This window comes from Panonychus citri, unplaced genomic scaffold, assembly GCF_014898815.1.
Source record: "Panonychus citri isolate SS breed McGregor unplaced genomic scaffold, ASM1489881v1 Contig00096, whole genome shotgun sequence".
In the NCBI taxonomy this organism is placed as follows: domain Eukaryota; kingdom Metazoa; phylum Arthropoda; class Arachnida; order Trombidiformes; family Tetranychidae; genus Panonychus; species Panonychus citri.
The window spans coordinates 672836-694549 of record NW_026515501.1 but is presented as its reverse complement, the minus strand read 5'-3'; the positions used below and the strand labels follow the sequence as shown (position 1 = coordinate 694549).

The 21714-nt window shown below is 30.3% G+C and overlaps 1 protein-coding gene across 8 annotated transcripts in view; it reads left to right on the top strand.

Moving 5' to 3' along the window:
- The first annotated feature begins 503 nt into the window (after window positions 1-503).
- LOC128388193 (protein turtle-like) overlaps window positions 504-21714 on the top strand; it is a 39834-nt gene continuing 18623 nt past the window's right edge. For 5 of the 8 annotated variants that reach the window (XM_053347562.1, XM_053347560.1, XM_053347564.1 and 2 more), the window contains exons 1-8: window positions 505-1280; window positions 1397-1556; window positions 2233-2420; window positions 12833-12948; window positions 13084-13525; window positions 14475-14759; window positions 17629-17744; window positions 21052-21205. In XM_053347562.1, coding sequence (XP_053203537.1) covers window positions 1211-1280; window positions 1397-1556; window positions 2233-2420; window positions 12833-12948; window positions 13084-13525; window positions 14475-14759; window positions 17629-17744; window positions 21052-21205 — 1531 coding nt within the window. In that variant the 5' untranslated portion in view covers window positions 505-1210. Of the gene's footprint in view, window positions 1281-1396; window positions 1557-2232; window positions 2421-12832; window positions 12949-13083; window positions 13526-14474; window positions 14760-17628; window positions 17745-21051; window positions 21206-21714 lie in introns of all 8 variants that reach the window. The other 3 variants (XM_053347559.1, XM_053347565.1, XM_053347561.1) reach the window with 2 other exon arrangements.

Below are 21714 nucleotides of genomic sequence, written 5' to 3'. Positions count from 1 at the left end.
CGCCCTCTTTATGTCAGAATATGAAATGATTCAGAATTTCAATTATTATCATGAAATAAATAATCAATAATCCATAATATTGATAATTTTATCAAAATACAATATTTTTTATATTTGATCACAATTAATTCAAATTGTTTATTAGAAAGTTAAACATTTTCAAAATTTTCCCAATGAAATTGAACTTGAATGAAAAGTCAAATCAAGGTAAAGGTTAAGGCTTAAAGTAGATAATCAAATTAAATTAGTTGATTACAATTTCCAATCGTTAGATTAGTTGATTAACTTTTATCGAACAGTTTAATTGTCAATCGAAAAGTAGTTAAATCGAACTGATTTTCCTTAGTAACTTAAATTCTAACCACTTGGTGTCAGTAAAGGTTTTAACCGAAGGGTCAAAGTATTACTTAGGAAGAGCAGTGAGAGAGTATGAGAGAGAGTGAGAGAAGATTATCTTCTCTGTCTACAAAGGGGAGAGTGAGAACAAAATTGCCCAGTCTCAGTAAATTTATCTCTCTTTGAGGCGAAGTGAAAGTAAATGCGAAAGAGAAACGAAAGAGAAAATGGAAATATCTTTCTTTTTTTTTCTCAATTGTACTTCTCATCATCTCTCCCTCCCCTCCCCCGTCTCTCTCTCTCTCTCTTTCCTTATCATCCTCATCCCTGATCACATCATTTTGTGTATTTTTCCTCATCCTCATCGCCATCACTCAATGAATATTGTTGATGAGTGTTGTTGTTGATGTTACTGTTGTTATGGATACATTTTTAACAGTTACAACATTTAATCATCATTTTTAAACCATGATTAGTTTGAGCTCCAATCGGATTTTAAATTGTTAACCAATTAAACATCAACAACACTTAGAAATGTAGTTTAATCAATTTTTCAAAGGTTTGGATTATTTAACCATCAACAATTAGTAATTGAATGTATAATCTTAATCATCTTGACAAACAAAATAAACAATCTGATTGTGTGTGTGTGTTGATTATTTTGATTAATATTAATTAATCAATTTCTGGTGCTTCAATAATCAATATTGTAATGTCAGTGGGTTAAATTTAACCGTTTTTTTCAATCAACTTTAAACCCAATTAATTGTGATTTATGATTAATAGGCTGTGATGTTTTGCTTCTGTCACAACAATCAACTAATTAATTGTCACAATTAATGATACAAAGGATTAAAAAACACCGATCGCCATTATGATAAATCCCTTTATTACCAATTGGATAACCTTAATTATTGTTTACTTGACTTTTCCTACGAAAACAGGTAAGTAATTAAAAAGAAACTGTTGTTGATTAGACTTTAATTCAATTTAATGTTCAAAATGTTCAAACCTTGTTGGTATCAAATTTACAATTTGTTTAATTGTCTTAATCATTTAGGTTCAACAACAACCACAAACCAAGGTGAACCTGAACGAGTAACCGCCAATGTCGGTGAAAATGTGATCTTAAATTGTGCCTTCGATTATCCTGAAGGAATACCAGTTTCATATGTAATTCAATGGCAAAAATTAGGAATTGATCTTCCAATTTATATCTGGTAAGCGACTCAATCGAAAAGGAAAACGAAATGTTCAAACATGTGACATTTTCACTGCGCTCGAGGAAAAAAAAAACGATTTCCGTTGAAAAGATATGAGCATTTGTGATAATCTATCATTATAAATAAACCATAATGATGATGATCTCTCCCTTTGTGTGTCTCTCTCGTTTTCGAATGTCAATGTCCTTTTAGGACATGTTAAGCTCAGCTGACCTTGGGTCTCGACCCAACTCGAAAAGAGAGTGAGGGTGAGGGTGAGACAAAAGTGGAGCCCAAGAGAAGAGAAAATGGAATCGTGTACACAGTTCGAAATTACTTTTGTCCTCTCTCGATAAATGCAAAGTAGAACTAAAGAAGCATTTGCAAAACATGGATCATCTTTAGCATCTATCAAAACCTTTTCCTCTTTTTTTCTCCTCTCTCACTCTCACTCTCACTCTCATCATCATCCAATGTGAAGTATTAGTTATCAAAATCTACGCAAATACATAACAAAACCCATAAAGAGGATAAAATTAACTACATGCAAAGATTTCATTGAATTGATCTCAGTCTCGGTTGTTGAAGAAACAGTAGAAAAAAAAAATCAATACAATTTTGCATAGGATACAAACCGAAAATAGCAATGGAAGTAATATTAATTATCATCTGATTGTCATCCATTTATCTTTAGGTATGATGGTTATCCGCCTCACACGGGAACTGGATATGAAGGACGAGCTTCCCTTTCCGGCCAAGCATCGCTCAATTTAACTAAAGTTAACGAGGAAGATCAAGGTTGGTACGAATGCAAAGTTTTCTTCCTCAATCGACCTCCAACCTTACCCAAAAATGGATCTTGGGTTCATCTTGATGTTCATGGTGAGTTGAAAATTCATCCCATCGATTCAGTGATAAAGATTATTTTCCATTTTCCATTATTATTATAAATTCTTAATCTTCATCATCACCATTTTAGTAATTGTTGAGTATTTTTCTTTGACACAAAAACAACAATCAATCAAATAAGATTATATTACAATCAGCATCAATCAACAACCAAGAAATATTAATTGTTCTGGAAGATGAATCGATAAAAGGATTTATCTTGAACATTTTGTTAGTATAATTCACCAATGGTCATTTGCAATTCTATTCAATTTTACATTAGTTAAATGCTTAAATGTGTAACTAATGGTCAGTTAATTATGTTGGGTCATCAGATTACTTTGTTAAACTTGCAAGTTTTCATTTTATTTTCACCTTAATGATGATTATCATCATGATCGCTGGTGATGAGCCGGTGAATTTGATGGATGTTGTTGCTTAGATGAAACTAATATTGATATCGTTTTTTTATCTTCACCAAGAAATGAACTGATGCTGCGCATTTAACTCATCTTCCAGGTTATCCTGAAGGGATGAAGATGATCATGATGATGAAAAATCTTGAATGAGTGAGATAGTCACTGGTATTCAACTAGACATCGGAATGATGATGATGATGATAGAATTTGTATAAGATCAATCGTGACTGATGCTGATTCCTTGTTTTTCTGTAAGGCAAATGATGAGAATGAAGATGATGATAAAAAGATGAAAGAGAAAGAAAAATCATCATCACTTTCTCTTTCACGATCTCTCTCTCTCTCTCTCTCTCTCTCTCTCTCTCTCTTCAACTCACTGTATTTGACTTATTCTCATTTATCATCCTCATCCCTTTTGATAATGATGATAATTACTATAAGATTATAACAATGATGATAACAAAAACATATAAATTACTGATTGTAAGATGATAATCAAAGTATTGATGATGATTAAGACGATAGAAAAAAAGATCTGTGAAAATTCATGTTCATGAACAAGAAAAAGAAGGAAAATAAAAACTTGTTTGGGTGATTTTTTTGTTCTCCATCATGAAAACCAGAATTTTCATCATTATCAACTCTTCCTTTTTTATCCTCATCTTTTTATCACTTTCCCTTATCATCCTCTTGTCTCCATAACAACAAAATCATCTCCCCATTCACGTTAACCTGTTAAAAATCATCATCATGACTACATGTAAATATTTACCTTAATTTGACTTCCAATATTTACAATCCAACTTAAATTCAAAAAAAAAGAATCAATAATCTTCCATCTATGGACAATCAAACTGTCGATAATTAAATAGATCAGTTCTTTGACCTAATTTTATGAGTTGGGTAGAAAATAATATTGATCAATATCACCATTTTGAAATTAAAGTAAAGGTAATTAACGTTGACTTTTAAGTACTTGATTAACTTTTTCAATCAATATCGATTTGAGCTTCAGTTATTAGACTAATCTATTCATCCTCATCATCTTAATCGTCATTATTGCCTCTTAAACAATAACATCAACCTTCATTATCTAATTCTGAATATTTCTCTCTTTGTAATAGTTAGAAACTCAAACTTTTCTCTAGACAAATCTCCAGAATAGAAGATGAAGAGAATAAAAAGAAAACCAAAGTTTTTCATCTTCAAGACATCAACCTTTATCTTCTCTCTCTCTCTCTCTCTCTCTCTCTCTCTCTCTCTCTCTCTCTCTCACCCTCTCTGTCTTTATATTTTTCTATCTATTTGTGTGTCTACCTTCAGGTCTTTTCCTCTTTCTTTCTGAAAATAATATCGATTTTCTCATCACCATCCGATCTTCAATATCAAATAATCTAACAAAGTTCATAACTTTTTCTTTATCCTCATCTTTATCCCTCTTTTAGTATATTATCTCTCCCTTTCTCTCTCTCTTTCATCTCACTCACTCTTCCTCTTTACTATTTTGTGGTAATTTTCATCATCTTTAGTCTCCATTTATACCATTTTCATCATCATGCTTTCATACTACATCCTCATCATGACTCTCATGTTTATCATTATCATCGTTGTAGGATTATTTTACTCTTAAGGCTAAATTGTATTAACACTCACCGGTAGCTTGTGATGTAACCTCACGGTCTCAGTTAACTTTTAAATCTCAGTTACCTTGAATTCATCTTATATCAAATATATTATCAAAATTAGAGAAGCCAAGAAAGTATCATGATCACAATTTACTATTATTATAACTGGTCAGTCTCCAATTTCCTCCATAATATGATCCATTGGCCTTTTCCTTTTTTAATTTCACAATCAACTTTATCTTCATCAAGATGGACATCATCCATTCTCATCGCCCTTTTATCCTGTCAAATACACTCTTAATTGTTTCATAAAATCAGCTTACACACTGAACAAAATTTCATCTTCCTCACACTTTATGACACTTTTTCTTTATCTTCCCGCATCATCATGATACTGAACAAATAAACTGATCCGCATGCATAAGCTGAAAGTTCAATTGAAATGAAATTACAATCCTCATGAAAGGGATAATAATACATGTATTATTATCTATCACTTTCTATGATCGACTTACCCCTTTCATACCCTGATTTAGGTGAGATATGGAAATGAATTGAAAAAAATGAAAACTCATTTCAAATAAATTCGTCCAATCTCATCTCGAGACTCACCATGTTGACACAGATTCAATGATAATATTTATCATTATTATCGTTGAGGTTAATACAACTTTTAGTTTAATATCAAAGCCTTAACATTGTTTACATTGAGTTTTACTTTGACATATTATCATGTATCTACTGAGATAACATGGTAAAGTCAAATGACTGACTTTTATCGTGATGGTTTCATGAAATAACCACAATGATAACATGATTTTCAATATAATTTACTTAATTTAATAATATTATTATCTCACAAGAAAATTATTTTATTCCCTAATTTCATTCATTGGCCTTAATCTACTATTCTGATTCCTGAATCAATAAAAACTATTATCATGATGATAATGACTGTTATTATTAAAGCTTATTGATTAATCATGTTATCATGTTATCATTTACTTGAATAGTGAATTCTTGGCTTGAAAAAAAGTTCAAACAGTTTCAATGAAAACTTCATCTTTTTCTTGGATTTCACCAAATTCAGATTACCCGGCTAGAAAAGACATTGATTGTGATTCTGTAGTTAATTGCTATTCTGACTTTTAATCTATTCGATATGATTTAATTGGTTACACCAAAACAATGTTCAACTTTTGATCTGATGTTCAAGTTTATCAAAGTTAATCAGCTTGTTAAGAGATGAGTATAATGATCAACATCAGATCTTTATTGATTATCATGAAAATCAGTTGCAATCGTGATTCTCATCGAGTGCTCAACAATTATCTTTGACTGACAATCTTTTAGTTTGTATTTGAGAAGATGATAAAATCGATACGATGATTATCATCTTCATCATTATTGACTTGATGAGGATGATATTTATCTTTCTCTTCATTAGCATCCTCATCAATTTAATTTGCTCATCCAATTTGTTCAATATGATGTATTATTATTTTTGATAATTTGACTTTTTTTCAGTCATTTTTTTTTTCATTTGATTGATGAGAATCAATATCATCAACATTATCCTGTCAACTATTGAATGATAATGTTATTTGATGAATAATCAATTGAAATAATGACAACTATCAATACAATCAGATCTTCAATGATCAATTCAAATATTGATTTACTTTCACCACAATCAATTGACTATTTAATCATTTCAATGGTCAATTGTTTGTAAGGTTAGTAAATATTTTTCATTCATAATTAGAGATCAACTTAATCATTATCAATGTTTAAAAGGTTAATATTTGTGATTCAACTTGAATCAACTGATAATTAATCTCTTTGTTCACTAATTGAGTAACATGATCTTAATATTGAACGATGATAAGATAATATTATCATGATAGAGTGATGATGATGATATTTCTCATGATATTCATGAGAAATGAACTCATGTAATTAAATATATCTGATTAGTGGTAATGAGATCAGAATTGGGGAAACAATAACAATAAAATTGATAATCAAGTCAAACTAATTAAATTAGTTATGGGAGAGATGGTTAAAGAGATTTGAAATATCATTGATTTAACAGCTGAATTAAAGTGGTCAAACCAGAGTGACCACCTCGTAGGGAGGTTGATTTAGGTGGTGGGTTAATAATACGGTTTTAAGGTTGAAAGTTGTTATTGCCTTTAATAAGTTGTGATGGACAGATGAGCTTGACCATTGGAGAGCTGATAATTTATGTATGTACTTGAGACTTGAAGATCTACAGTTAATGAGCTAATATAATCTTACCTTTACAATCAGCAAGTTAATGATGAAGGTAAGAGAAAGAAAAAAATAACTTTTCTTTCAGGTAAACAATCAAAGTGAAAGGTAAACGGATGAAAATTGTTGATTCGTTTGCATGAAAAGATCGCTATTGGAAAATTGTTCTAATTTGAGTTCGACTTTTTTACTTTCCCATTGAAGCTTTTTTATTGCGTGATCTTTTTATTACCTTTTACACTTAACCTCATCTTCATCATCATCATAAACACAACAACAATATATACATTCATAAACTTATTATGTATCCATGAATTAAATAGGCTTCAGGTTTCAGTGTTTGAGCTTAAAAGCTCATCTCTCTCTCTCTCTCTCTCTCTCTCTAGCAATTATCTTCCTGCTCACTCACTATCTTCAGCCAACAAGGTAATGATGATGATGCGAGTTGCCAAGGTTAAACTTTGAGATGCCTTTTTGACAAGGGTGGGTAAAGCAACATGGTAATGTTATGAATGAAAGGTAACTAGCGTGACTGGTTGGTCTCTGAGCTGGGCCTTTGGAAATCCCTCCTTAGCCCCAGTGGGTTAGTTTTACCTGGAGAGAGAGAGAGAGAGAGAAGGAGAAAGGAAAATTGAGAGAAGGGGTCGAGGAACCTTATGGTCATTTAAGTGCAAGGTCAGTTAGGCAGCGATGGAAAGAAAAGGAAAGTGGAAAAAAAAGATTCTTCACAAACTGAGAAATCACCGAAAAAAAGAACTTTATTTTTTTCTCTTTATTCCTTCGTTTTGCTTTGTTACCTGCGTGTGAGATTGTCGCCATTTTATTAGCGTGTTGAGTGGTTGTAAGTACCGAGGTAGAGATGATGATTAGTGAAGATAATTAAGATAACCTTTTTGAGAAGAATCTTTTTTTTTACCTTTACCTGGTTTAGCCTTTTCAATGGTCATAATGATTGAGATTGGTTAACACCCTTGAAGATTGTGATCATTATTTCATGATTAATTCATGTTGACTGATTATCTTCTAGAATTGAAAATTGGGATAGTTTGTTTCTTTTCCAGTTTAAGATTGTTGAAACTTTTCAGTTAATCGTATTAACATGATTAATTAATCAACAACCTGTGAAAGAACATTGAAAGTTACTTCAATAGGTTTTCTACTTATTCAATTTTTCTTATTGAATTATCAATGAATTTCAAATGATTTGTTTTTGTTTGTCCACTTTCAGGGTAAAAAAGTTTCAAGTGTCCACCTGAGTCCACAACTTTGATTAATGGTGATTGAAAATGTGAATACAAATTGAGTTAGATTGTAAATTTCAAGCTCTTTTACCATGTTATCGTTTTTTTCTTGTAATGTTTGTACCAATGGTTTGGTCATTTCGAACATATTTTTTGTTCGAAACTTCTTTGGTTCAAGGTACAGAGTGTGAAAGATAAAAAGATGAAAAAGAGGAAGAGAGTAGTAAAGAGGTAGGAAGCAAATGAGAACTTCCGATTACATAGTATCTCCATTAGGGAAAGCGAGTCAGAGAGAGTTGGTGAGGGTGGAAAATGTCTGGAGTGGGCTTCGTGGACATGCTATTGTTAAGTATTGATTGTCGATTAACTCGAAAAAAAGATAACATTGAACACGAAAATGAAATAAAACAACAAACTGATTGGTAAAAGGAGCAGCATTTGGGAAAGAGACACAAAAAGTTGACAAAATGAATTCGTTTCTGTGTTTTCTTTTCTTTTTCATCATCTTTTCCCACCATGTTCCTTGATTCTTATCTCAGAGATTTTCATCTTCATTTATCTTCCATCGTTCATCTTCTATTTTTCCCTCTTCCTTTTCTCCATCTCTTCTTACATGGTGATCTTTTTTTCTGCTTGCTATTGTTGTTTATCTGCCTTTCAACCAAAATTCTGATTCTCTCATTCGAATTTTTTTCCGGGTTTTACTGAGTTTCCATGGTTACACCTCATGAACTTTATATATATTAGTTTTCATCTTCATCGCTCTTTTTTTATTTATTTTGCTTGTTTATAACTGACCAGTGGTTTCTTTTTAATTGTAACAATTTCTGTTATTTTCATCTGCCCAATTACCCAACCCACAGTCATTTAGATTTACATAAGTTCACTTTAATTGTGATTAACTTGAAATGAGTCTAAACCCATTAATTTGAAACTAAACGTGAAAATCAATTAATTAGAGATAAAATTAATTACACTCATCACAAATGACCAAACCATTGACCATTAATTGATCATTGATAATTGAATTGATGATAATTGTCACCTTGGACTTGAAATTGAAGACAGAGGGAGATGATTAAACTTGGTAATTAGCAACTTGATTATTATTACAATTGATTATAATCAACGAAAGTTGATGAAAAACAATTAAAGCTCAAATTTTGTGGCAAAATTAAGAGTAAATAAAATATTGTTTTTCCATCAAATAATATTCAAAGTTGTCCAAAGTAAACCATATCGATTCTTTATCTCTCGAACTGTCGATCAATAGGAAAAAGAAGAGGATAATAATAAGAACGTTGAAAAGAAAAGTTTAAGCTCTAGTTGAGTTATCATGATAATATTTCTCATTTTGTTATCTAATATTATCTCCTGATTGAATTTGGTGAGCTGTGAATCTGACAAGTTGACAAGTTATCGCCAGGGAACTAACCCTGATTATTGGACTGAAGAAAAGAAGAGAGAATAGAACAAAATTGTGATATTCTTTTCTTCTACACCACCATAACTACCGCTCTCTCACTCTATCGATATATTATTAATAGATAGTAAGTATAATCAACACAATTGTCATGATATTTTCTATTAATAATAATATGCATTCACCTGAATAAGTGAAAATGATGAAACAAAATGTTGAACATTATCCAATATCGATCATGATCTAATATCGACTCAACAGTGTAACTCTGGTGATATTTCAAGAGTATTGAGTCACAATTGAATCTGAATTCTGTTAACAGGTAGTCTAAAAAGTATCAGAGTTCATGGGGAATGAAATTTTATAGCTCATGTTGATAATTAAATTAATTACGCATCATTTTAACACAATGTTTATCGGGTTAATTGCTGATCAGCATTCATCTTAATGATTATACTAATTTACTGAGTAACTTGATACACTTTTTTTTACGATAAATATAAGATATTACTAAGAATGAATTATCTCCTCTTTCTGATGAACAATGAGTGAAAATTTTTCTCACCATGAAGTGAAAATCAATCTTATATCTTTTACATGGTGAACTTTTATTCATTATTATCAAACCCCTTCTATACATATAAAATAAGTTTACTCATGGTACTAATAGTGATTCATTGTGATAATTACTATTAAATATTCAATAATTTTCATGGTGAAAGTTTTGGTTCTCTCTTTTTTCTTTGAGGGAATTTTTTTTCTCTCGATTCTGTAATGAAATTATTCTCAAAGGGCTCTCATGATTCTTGTGGTGATAATATTCTTTAAGAAATTATGAAAAGTTCCACTATCATTCATCATCATCATGATGATCAATGAATTTCCATGAGCTTTCATAGCAAAAAAAGTTTCAACCCTTTACTAGAATTAATCATTCATTCTGATTCATTAAGATCCAATTCCAAGTATTAGATATCAGAATTTGCTCATTATTCCCCGATTAGAACTTAAGAACTTTTGAGAACTTTTTTTTTATTTCATTCTACTTTCGAATTTCTTAAATTTTATAATAATCACTTTGGAATAATATCGATTCCGACTAAGAAGCTGATTGTAAAACTATCGAGCTTAAGAAACCATTAGCTACTTCGATATTGAAATCGATAATAATATTATTTCGATTGTTACATTATTATGTTTTTTTATTTATTATCGAAAGATGTTACAGTTAAGATTGTCTTCCAAGTCTATTGGTGTTATTGGAATAAAGTTTTTTCCTTTCTCTAAAAGAAAATGAATTAAGAGATGAATTTAAGGATTAAAGTTCTGATCTAAAAAAAACGAAATAATCTAAAAGAAAATTTTCTCTAACATTTAGAATTAGTTTTATTCCTCTCATCTTCATCTGTGTTCACTTTCAACCATGATGAATGTTAATATATTATTCACATGATAACATTTAGATGAATCCATAAATATATTTATTTGTGTATATCATTATTATTATATGTTTATTGTTTGTAGACATAATGGTTTCCATAAAATGAGAATCAACTTTACAGAACTAGAACTTTTTCTATTCTCTTTTTTTGCTCGATTATTTTTCAGAACTTTCTCTCTCATACAAACTCTCACTCTCTCTCTCTGATGTAACTGATATTCTAACTCTTTCTGTTCTAATCCTTTTTCTTCCTGTTATATTTTGAATATAATTCTGGAATAAGTGTAAAAAAAACGAGACAAAAGTTCAAGAGGTAAAGTCAAAATTCTGGATAAAGGTTAACAAATTTATCTTTTGTTTTTTTTTCGAGTTATTTTTTTATCCATGATAATGATTCAGGATATGAAACATTCGCATTATCAGTTATCAGGATTTCTCTTTTTTTTAATTCCCTTTCCAGAAATTCTTTGTGACAGAATGTCAGCATTCTAAATCATGAGCATCCAACTGCCTTCTTTTGAATTTGAACATTTTTACATTCGGATCATTGGTAAATGCGAGAGAAGAGAGAGAGAGAGAGAGAGAGAGAGAGAGAGAGAGAGAGAGAGAGAGATTCTAATTTCCATGAAGATTGTTACGATGAAAATTCTTCCATTGAAAAGGTTTTTTTTCGATACTTTTACTTTGGAATATGATTACCACCTCGTCGTCATCATGATTATCATTTCAATTGAACGTCACATGAAAAGTGAAAGTGGTGAATTTATCATGACGATTAAATAAAACAGAAACTTAACTCAATTGATTTATAATATGATCGTAATTATTTTGATATGAAATCAAATGAAGACACCAAAAAGACGGATACATAAATACTGAGCGATTTCATGGAAGGAGGGAAAAAGTTATAATTTCAAAAAGAATCCAATGATTATATTCAACTCATTAAATGAGATTGATATTATCATGAAAATATTAATTACTGTTAACTGAAATTCAATGAATAATTCAAAGCCAAATTGAGATTTCAGAATCTGTATCATGAGTAGTGATGATGATGATTACAGTTTTACTTAAATAACAAAATTGTTTTATATAAACACGATTCATGTGTGTGTACATAATTCATTAAACAAATTGTAATTAGTAGATTAATCAATGAACCCTTTTGAATTAGAGGTAATAAATTGTTGAAATTGTTGCCATTGAATAAAATACCGATCATGATAACGGTAAAACATTTAATCAACAAGCAACAATAAAAAATCAAATACAAATCATTATAAAACTATTGGAAAAAATTTCACCTGAATCTTACCTTTGTTATTTGTTCAATTGTAATGGTGAAATTGTAGGTTGGGGGAAAAATTATTTCCATGATAATAATCATGATGATTCTGGAAATGGTTTGATAATGATTATTGTTATTGTTATTATCACCATTACTGTTAACATGATGATGATGTTTCATCAACTGAATAACCCGAATCTTGATGATAATTATCATGATGGTTCTGAGTTTATATTATTTTTTTTTGTTTCTTTCTCAGTAGTTCATGAGGATTTTTGGTAAGAGTAGGAAGGTGGGAAGATCTGAATAATGATGTTACATGAATCTTGTTTGTCTTTCATATCAACACTAATCGATTCCATGATGATGAAGATAATATGATTATCATGAAGATAATGAATAATAGTAATGAAACTTTGAAAAGTCAATGGAATTATTTTCTTTTATTTTTATCACTTTCACACTTTTCTATTTGTAAACTTTCAATTCTCATTCTAAATCCATGTTAACTATTATTTTTCCCTCATCACTTACCTTTAACAATTTGCTTTCCAATTTTACCCTGGACATATTACTCTTCCCGGTGGATATAATCAACTAAATTGTCTGAATTAATTATATCAAACAATGGATATAATATAATAACTGAACTTTTTCATCTGGACTCCTTTTCTCATGGTGGATTTTTGCAGCTCCACCACATTTCAAAGTGAAACCTCCTGATGTGGTTTACGTGAAGGTGGGTGAGTTTTTATCACTACCCTGTGAAGCTGCTGGTACACCCTCACCAACAGTAATCTGGTATAAGGTAAGTACTACTGACGATTAATTTATCATGAGAAAATTTTCTCTTTCAAAAAAATCAGAACTTAAAATGTTATAATACTTTTCATGGTCTAATTGAATTTGTAATATTTTTTTTCTATATTCTCATTATTATTAGGATAATTCACCATTAGAATCAAGCTCATTTATTGAAATTCTTACCGGTGAACTGAAGATATCAAGTTTAAAACAAAGTGACATTGGTGACTATTTATGCATGGCCAGAAATCGTGAAGGGTCAGTTACGACAGCCGCCAAAGTAATCGTTGCCGGACCCGCTGTGATCACTTCGCCACCTCGAAATTTAACTAAACTCGAAGGTGATAAGGCTGAATTTACCTGTGAAGCCAAAGCCTTACCATCCAATGTCACCTATCAATGGTTTCATAATAATATTGATAAAAGTGAACTATCATGGTTGGACACTCGGACGATAGTTAAACGAGATGGAACCTTGTTAATTAATCCAACTTCAGCTGAAGATTCAGGTCAATATACATGTAAAGTATTCAATGGTATTGGCTCACCTGATACAGCATTTGCCTGGTTAACAGTAGAGTGTAAGTATATATACTTATCGACATCTACATGAACTTCATTTTCATTAGAAGGTCATCAGAACTTATTGAAAATCTTAGAAAATTCCTAAAATAATAGCAAAAGAATACCAATAGACAAATAGCTCTTGAAAACGATGAATTGAGATTTTTTTGTTCCCTGATATAATTTTATCCAAATATAATATTCTTATGTATCAGCGTGTACATTTAATCAGTCAGAACTATCATTGAATATACTATCATGTAACAATGAACAAATCTTTTCCTTATCTGCATCATGATGATGATCATGAATTGAATGATGGTGAAAAAACCAAAGATTGACCTTAATTAGGTTTGTATTATATTATGATTACAATGAAAACATAGATAAGTATCAATAGATAATATTAGAAGAGCATAAAAATATTGAGAAAAATAATACAATAAATGAAAGTAATGATTCAGAATCTCCCATGGAAAAATAATCAGAATCATTGGATTCATTTTCTCTGTCTTTTCATCATCCTGGTGAGAAAATCTATTATCGTCCAATCCTTTGATAGAAACTTTTTCCTTATTCAAACTCACTGTTTCCATCCTCATCCGATTCATGAGTATATAATTTCTGGAGAATACTGAATATCTTTGTTCTGACTCTTCTTTACTCTCAGTTTCCACTTCGTTCTTTTCTTTCTCATCTTTATCTTTTTATTCATCGTCGAATTCATAATTCTCATGTAATTCATGGGGAAAATGGACTCATAATTAACTCATAGAAATAGCGTATGTTTAAGATTCGCTATGAAAATTAATCACTTTTACTCTGAAAGTTGATTGATTATTTCAAAGATGCAGATGATTTTTACATGTTCCTAAATGGGTGTTGGCTTCTAATTTGTTATTAGTCTAAATTTTGATAATTATTCTTGATTAATTAATGTTTGCTTGTTATTAACTTTCTTTCTAGATCCTGCTCGTGTAACTTATTCACCGACAATTCAATATTTACCATTGGGCCTTTCGGGTATCGTTCGATGTTTTGTCCAAGCCAATCCTCCCTTTCAATTTATAACCTGGACCAAAGATCGACGACCCTTTGAACCTAATAACTTACCCGGTGTTGTCTCACTTAACAATGGGTCACTCTTGTTTCAAAGAGTGACCAATGAGCACCAGGGTAGATATCGTTGTACACCTTATAATATTCATGGAACAGCGGGAACATCAAATGTAATGGAAGTTCTGGTTCGAGGTAAGGAATTGTTTTCTTCATTCATCTAATTTATTTCAACATCGAATCAGAATTTTATGTTAAATCATTTGTATAATATCAAATTACCGAGTGAACAACAATTAACTCATAATATTACAATTGAATGTTTTAAGAAAACTGTGAGTTGACCACAACTAAATTGTTGATTTCAGTTTTAAAATGAACTTTTTGAATGAAGATATTATATAAAAAATTAATTATCACATTAGTAATTATCAAATGTAATTAGAAAGTTAAAATTATTTAAAGTTAATGAGGTGAAATTTTTAATTATGTAAAATTTAAATTGACAGTTAGAAGTAATTAAATGAAAATTGAATAGGTTACAATGAGAACATTAAGAAAGAAAAAGTTTATCATGAAAATGAAAACATTTTAATCATGTTAATGAGAAATCACTGAGCCAAATTCTGGACTTGATAATCATTTCTGTCTATGGTTAACCTTAACTCATTTTGTCAGTTAACAGTTAGTGGACTTTTGAACCATCATTTCCGATGGCAAGTCATTTTTACATGAAGAAACAATGGAAATGAGAGCATTCTCAAAGTTCTGAATAAAGATGATGGTTTGGGTGGTTTTTCCATGATAAACATGATGATTGTTTCAACCCTTTTTGCCTCCCTTGGAACTGACAGACTGAATATAATGCTTTTTGGCTTCTCTTCAGCTTCATTTCCTTTTCTTGTTGTTGTTAAAAAGATTCAGTGTGATGATGAGCATGATAAAGATAATGATGAAAAAAAGAGTATGGAAACTTTGATTTCATGAGAACAAGAATGAGAAGAAAAAAACGGAAACGGAAACTGAAAATTCAATTAGAAAACAACAATTTCTTTTCTATGTTACTTTTCTTCCTCCTTTCTCTATTCTTTGCTCAATGTACTCGATGCTCTCTCTCTCTCTCTCTCCCATTCCAATCAGTTGTGAGTTTTGGTTGATCAGTTGAAACTATTTTCATGATACAATTTGGTCTCAAGATAATTTATCCATTGCAATTGTTACAATTCAATTGCAATCATTAAATGATAACAATTTGACATTAAAGTGCTACCAAGTTAACCTAAATATCCAATATATTTATGGTACAGGTTAAAATTCAATTGTAATTAAATTACCCCAACAAGATCAATTTAATATTCAATGTTGATATAATTCAGGTGAAACTTTTTCAATTTATACTCATAGGGATTCAGTTTATCTTTTACATACAATAATCATGATAATCTTGATCAGAATCATGATGCAGGACTAATGAATTTTATTGAATATTCAGAATTGATTAGAAGAAACAAATTTGCTTCTCTCTCTCTCTCTCTCTCTTTGCATATTCACTTTGACACAGAGCATTTTATCTTCCTCTTCATGATAAAAATCAAACGATAATTTTTGATTCTATTGCTTTATAACCTCATCAACTTCCATCATGATGAGAGGAAGATGATGATAATGATGATAAGATGATAAGATGAAAATGCTTCTAAAAATGGAAGAACAAACATCAACCAGAATTTTATTGCTCATGAGCAATCAGATTTTCTCTGAGTTGGTTCCATGTGAATACAAGTAAAGAGAAAAAAAAAGAGATTGAACTTTGATGATAATGTTGATAATCGATCTGAATTGATGAAGATGATGCTTGGAATCTATTCACTGAGAAGATGAGGAAGATAAAAACAGGAAATGATAAAGTAATAAAAAGCAATGTCAGATATCTGATAATGATGAGAAAATATGAAGATAAAAGATGATAAATACCTTGAGGCTTTGGTGATATTAAGGTGAACCTTTCAGATAAACAATATTATTAATATCAAGGTAAACTGATGAGAGGGGAAAAAATATCTCGATTAAAGTTGATGTTTATTATTGATTATTATTATTATAATAATAATATATTTACACATTATCATGATGATATGAAAATGTGATGATAATGATGATCAGTTGAATTGTTATCAAATCTAATCAAATTTTGTCATCTTGCTCTTAGGTTATGAATCAATTGTGAATCTAGTAAAAGAGATGAGGGAGAAATTAATCTTTGATTATGAACTTTTTTCTCAGTGTTTATCTACTCATAATGATGATGAAATGAAAAGGTATCTAGGAAGATATTACATGATATTATCGTGAATGAATAGCGATTGAAATTGAAATTGGAAAAAGATTAAAGGTTAAGAAAAGAGAGAACGATGATATTATCATGGTTATTATCTTGATAGTGCAGATAAAAATGAAAAGTTCTGGGTAATATTTCGTTGAGCATGAATGATAACTCATGTCATCTAGTTGATGATGATGATGATGCTCAAGAAAGTATCAACTTGTTTCACCTTCATCTTTGGTCGGTGTTACCACTTTCGCCATGATATTGATGATTCTCTACTTTCCTTTCATGTAATCATATTAGTTCATGAGTCTATGATATTATTCATGAGGATTTATAATGATATGTTAACCACCTAACTAATTATCATATGGAAATTTGCAACTTTAATCTGTATATTTTTTTTCATTTCACCGTTTTGACCTTACCTATTGTTGTATCTTTGATTGAAGTTTGAAACTTTGCATCATGAAATTATCATAACTTTACATGGTAATATCATCATCACGATTATAACTTTGATCACATTCTTGAAGTATACAATTACTTATTCAATGATAACGTATCTCATTCAGATTGGGTGAATCTTATTTTAGATGAGCATCTGATTGACCATTTTTCAATTTGATCAGAATGAGAATCAATCAGAATGAATTTTTGTAAAATTCTGGTTGAAAGTGAAACTTTTCCTTTGTTTTCTCAAATTGATGAACTTTTTTTCCACCTTTCTCATTTCAGAACCTCCACTTTTCACCATTAAACCCAAGGATGCTTATCAACAATCAGTAAATAGTGAAGTTAAAATGCCTTGTGAGGGAGTTGGTCAACCCAAGCCAACGGTCAGTTGGAGAAAGGTAAGCAAAATTATCATTCATTGGCAATCAACTGATTGTTAACATGGACAAAGATTGCAATCAATATTGATCTTTATTCACCATGGTAAATGTTGCAAGAAAATTACATGAAAAGGATGAGAACTTTCATCCAAAATTTGAACCTAATCCTTGAGGGAATTTGTTTGATGAGAAGGAAATAAAGAAGATAATAATTATCATGATGGGAGCGAAAAAAGATTGAAATGAATTTATTAGGATTTTTCTCAGAATTCACCAGAGAAAATAACGTTTGCAATCGATTTCATCTTTTTTATTCTGGTTCTTTATGTAGATGAAGTTGATCAGAATTCATAGTGACGTAAATTTCTTCCTTCTTTATCATTGTCATCTTCATGATGATGATGATGATGTTGAATTATTATTATTCTCATGAAAGAAGAAATTCTATTTTCATCCTACTTTCGATTTCCCTTGTTTCGTCTTGATCCAATGTCCTATTTATATCTTTCCACCTCTTCGACAAATTGTAAACCCAAATCTGACCCAAATATAAGGTTAAACCATATTCCTTGTTCAACTTGAATCATCATTACGTGAAAATGACTGACCTACTACTTGATTCTTACCATTGTTATTTTCCTCCTCCTCCATTCCCGCTCCCATTCCCATAAACTCTGTCAGCTATAAATAGCAAAGAAATCATTGGATCTTTATGTCAACATTAACTAACGAACTGATCAAGGACAAAACTCAAAGAAAGGAAAACTTTCTTTACTTTTTCAACGATTTCGCCTTGAAAATTTATCTTTACTAATTATCATCCACATCAGCACAATAACATGATCGATTTGATTATCTCTCGATTTCTTATTATAAATATTGGTTCAATAAACTGAACTTTTCTATCAGCTAGATGATATATTTCATGATATCATCACCTTTCAATGATAATTATTATGATACATTTCATCATCATTTTATCATAGTCGATTGGCTTTTGTGTGTTGGCTTTAGATTAGTTTTTCTATGTCAATAATTATCATTAGTTTTTCCAATCTCATCTAATATCATTATTTTCATTCAAGTAATCATTTTGTTCATGTTTCTGGTTTCATTGGTTCATGATTAATATATTTGGTGGTTTTTTTTTTCATTATCATGGAAACACAAACCTATTTCATGTCAAACTTTATCATCACAAATGATTTCAAGGTGATTTCAGATGTTCAATGCTCAGCTCATCACCCTGATGATGATAATGATTACATTTTACACCCTTCATTGAATCTTACATTTTAAGGTTTATCTTTGATTTTTTTTCCTTTCTCCTCTTCCATCATCATTATCATCCTTTCGTATTACTATGAATTAGAGATGATGGTGAGAGAGAAATTTTCGTTTCCAAAGCTAACTCATCATGGATTGAGGACTTCTGTTGATGGGAGTGGAAGTGACTGAATTTCATGGCAAAAGAAGATGAGAAAAGTATCTTTCATAATAAAGTATTTACTGTAAATTCAGATGGAAAAGTGAAAAACATTGTTACTCCGATTTTTGGAATCGCCTTGGAAATTGAATTATAACTGAAACTCGTTGGAATTGATTCTCTCATCTTCTCCACTCCCACACTCTCCTTTTCTTTTTATACTTTCATGATATAAGGAAACTTGTTTTCGAATTAGAACTTTTTTATTTCATTTTATTTTCTTCCTATTTTTTTTCAATTCACCAAAAGTAAGAAACATTCAGCTATAATATCATGATGAAATTTCAAGTTGAACTTGAAACGATATGATTACAAAAAGAGGTCAGAAAAAAGTGGTAACCAAATTATCATCAACATTTTCACTCCCTGGGTTAATGAAATTTTCCCATGAACATCAAGTTAATTCATTTAATTATCAGCACTTCCATAAACTGATTATAAATCTTGACTCTTGGTTGTAATCTAAATCTCATCCAATTAATTATCAGAATCAGCAGTAAATTTCTAGTCGATTTCAAAGTGAATGATAATAATAATGATAGCACTTGATAAACAATATTATTCATCAGAAAGTATGAAAAAAATGAAATTCTGAATGATGTTTTTTTTTCATTAACTCTTATAAAAAAATAACCGATTGATAATAACACAATTGTGATTCTCAATTGATTCATTATAATCAATTGATAATCAACTCAATTGTCGTTGATAACACTTTGCATGTCAAATATTATCTCACACTAAATTATGATTATCACTGAATTCAGATGACACTTAGTTTCAAGAGTATTCATCATGATAATGGTTAGGTTTGGATTCTGATTGATGTGAATTGAAATGGTTTTAACAATCAGTTTACTCATCAAAGTTTATCAATTGTCTATGTGAGATGATTACAGATTTTCATGTTTCCCTGAATTGAATCTATCAACAATCAGCTGATTGTGATCATTGGAAAGTTCAACAAACTGATTAACTTTAGGAATATTTTTTCTAAGGGTAAATAGATTTTGATGATTGTTATTCAGCAGTAAACTCTGATTAATTAATCGTTTGGAATAGTATTCAAATCACTGAAGAATAATAGAAAGAAAATGAATAATGGTTTGTATTTTTTTCTTCTCAATGTAAGCACAGAACTTTTTTCTTCTCTTTCAAAACATTCGGAGAACTCATCATGGACCCAGGGAGATTATGGGAGAATCGCAAATGGAATGAGCAAAAAGCCAAAGAATGACAAAGATAAATGTTACATGAACAGAGTGCATGGGTATTTATGATATTCATGAACAGACAGAATTCAGCTTGTCAGAACTTCGAGTTTACTAAGTGTTAGGATAACATTTCATGTAAACATGATATTGAAAAAGTAAATATGAACAAAAAAGTAGATAGAATTTTTCCAGAACGAAAATTTTTTCTTCTCTCTTGTCCTTAGTGAGAGAGAACTAAGTTTATGTACTTGCATCAAAATGAAGAGATGATGATAAGGATGAGAGATGTAGATAAAGTTTGTAACATTTTAATCTTACGGTTGACAGAAGAAAAGTTAAGATATTTCATCATCTCTCTCTCTCTCTCTCTCTTTCTCTCTCGTCATCCCACCTACTCTATCATCTTTGTCTTCCTTACCCTTAGATGATGAGAAAAAAATATCTTTTCCAATGTTTACTCCTCATCCTCATCTTCAGGCTCATTTAATCTCTTTTTATTTTCTTACTTATCTTCATCATCTTATTTCAGCAATCTTAATGGTGTTTAACACTACGATCATTTTTATCTTCATCTTTTTCATCTTCTCTCTCTCTCTCTCTTTTCTTTTATCTTCCACTCCAATAGGCTGATGGTTCCAAGTTACCAAAGGAAAGAGCCTTCATCAGGGGAGGTAACTTAACGCTCAAATCAATAAAGAAAGAGGATCATGGGAGATATGAATGTGTCCTCGAAAATGAAATAGCCACTCTGGTCACTTCATCTTTACTCATGGTTGACAGTAAGTTACTCACCTTCCTCAATTTCATTCAGCTTTATCTTTGAATATTGAAAAGCTACGATTCACTTGACCATTTCCAATATCTTTTGGGTTAGAAATTCAACTTTTCTCTATGACCTTTATCATCTTCATCATGTTTATCTTGTTAATCCTTTTTATCCTTTTTGTTTTCTTTTCTTCATCTTGTTGTTTATCTCATTTCATCTTAAATCTATAGTTCGATCTTTTTTTCTCTCCCCTCAGGAGATTAATAAGATATTTTTTATTCGATGAAATTTCCAACTTTCTTTTATTACCTTTGGAAATGTTTTTTCTTCTTCTTCTCATCTCTCGAATCCTTTTTTATCTCTCATAATATATTGTATTCGTTTCTTTAGTTTCAATAGTTGACAATTAGTTGGAACCATCATGATGATTTAATTGTTGATTGATTAGTAACGTAACGAAAAAATGTCCATTCGAATTGAAATTTTTCGAAAGAATTTTTCAAATCAATTTAGTAGAAAATG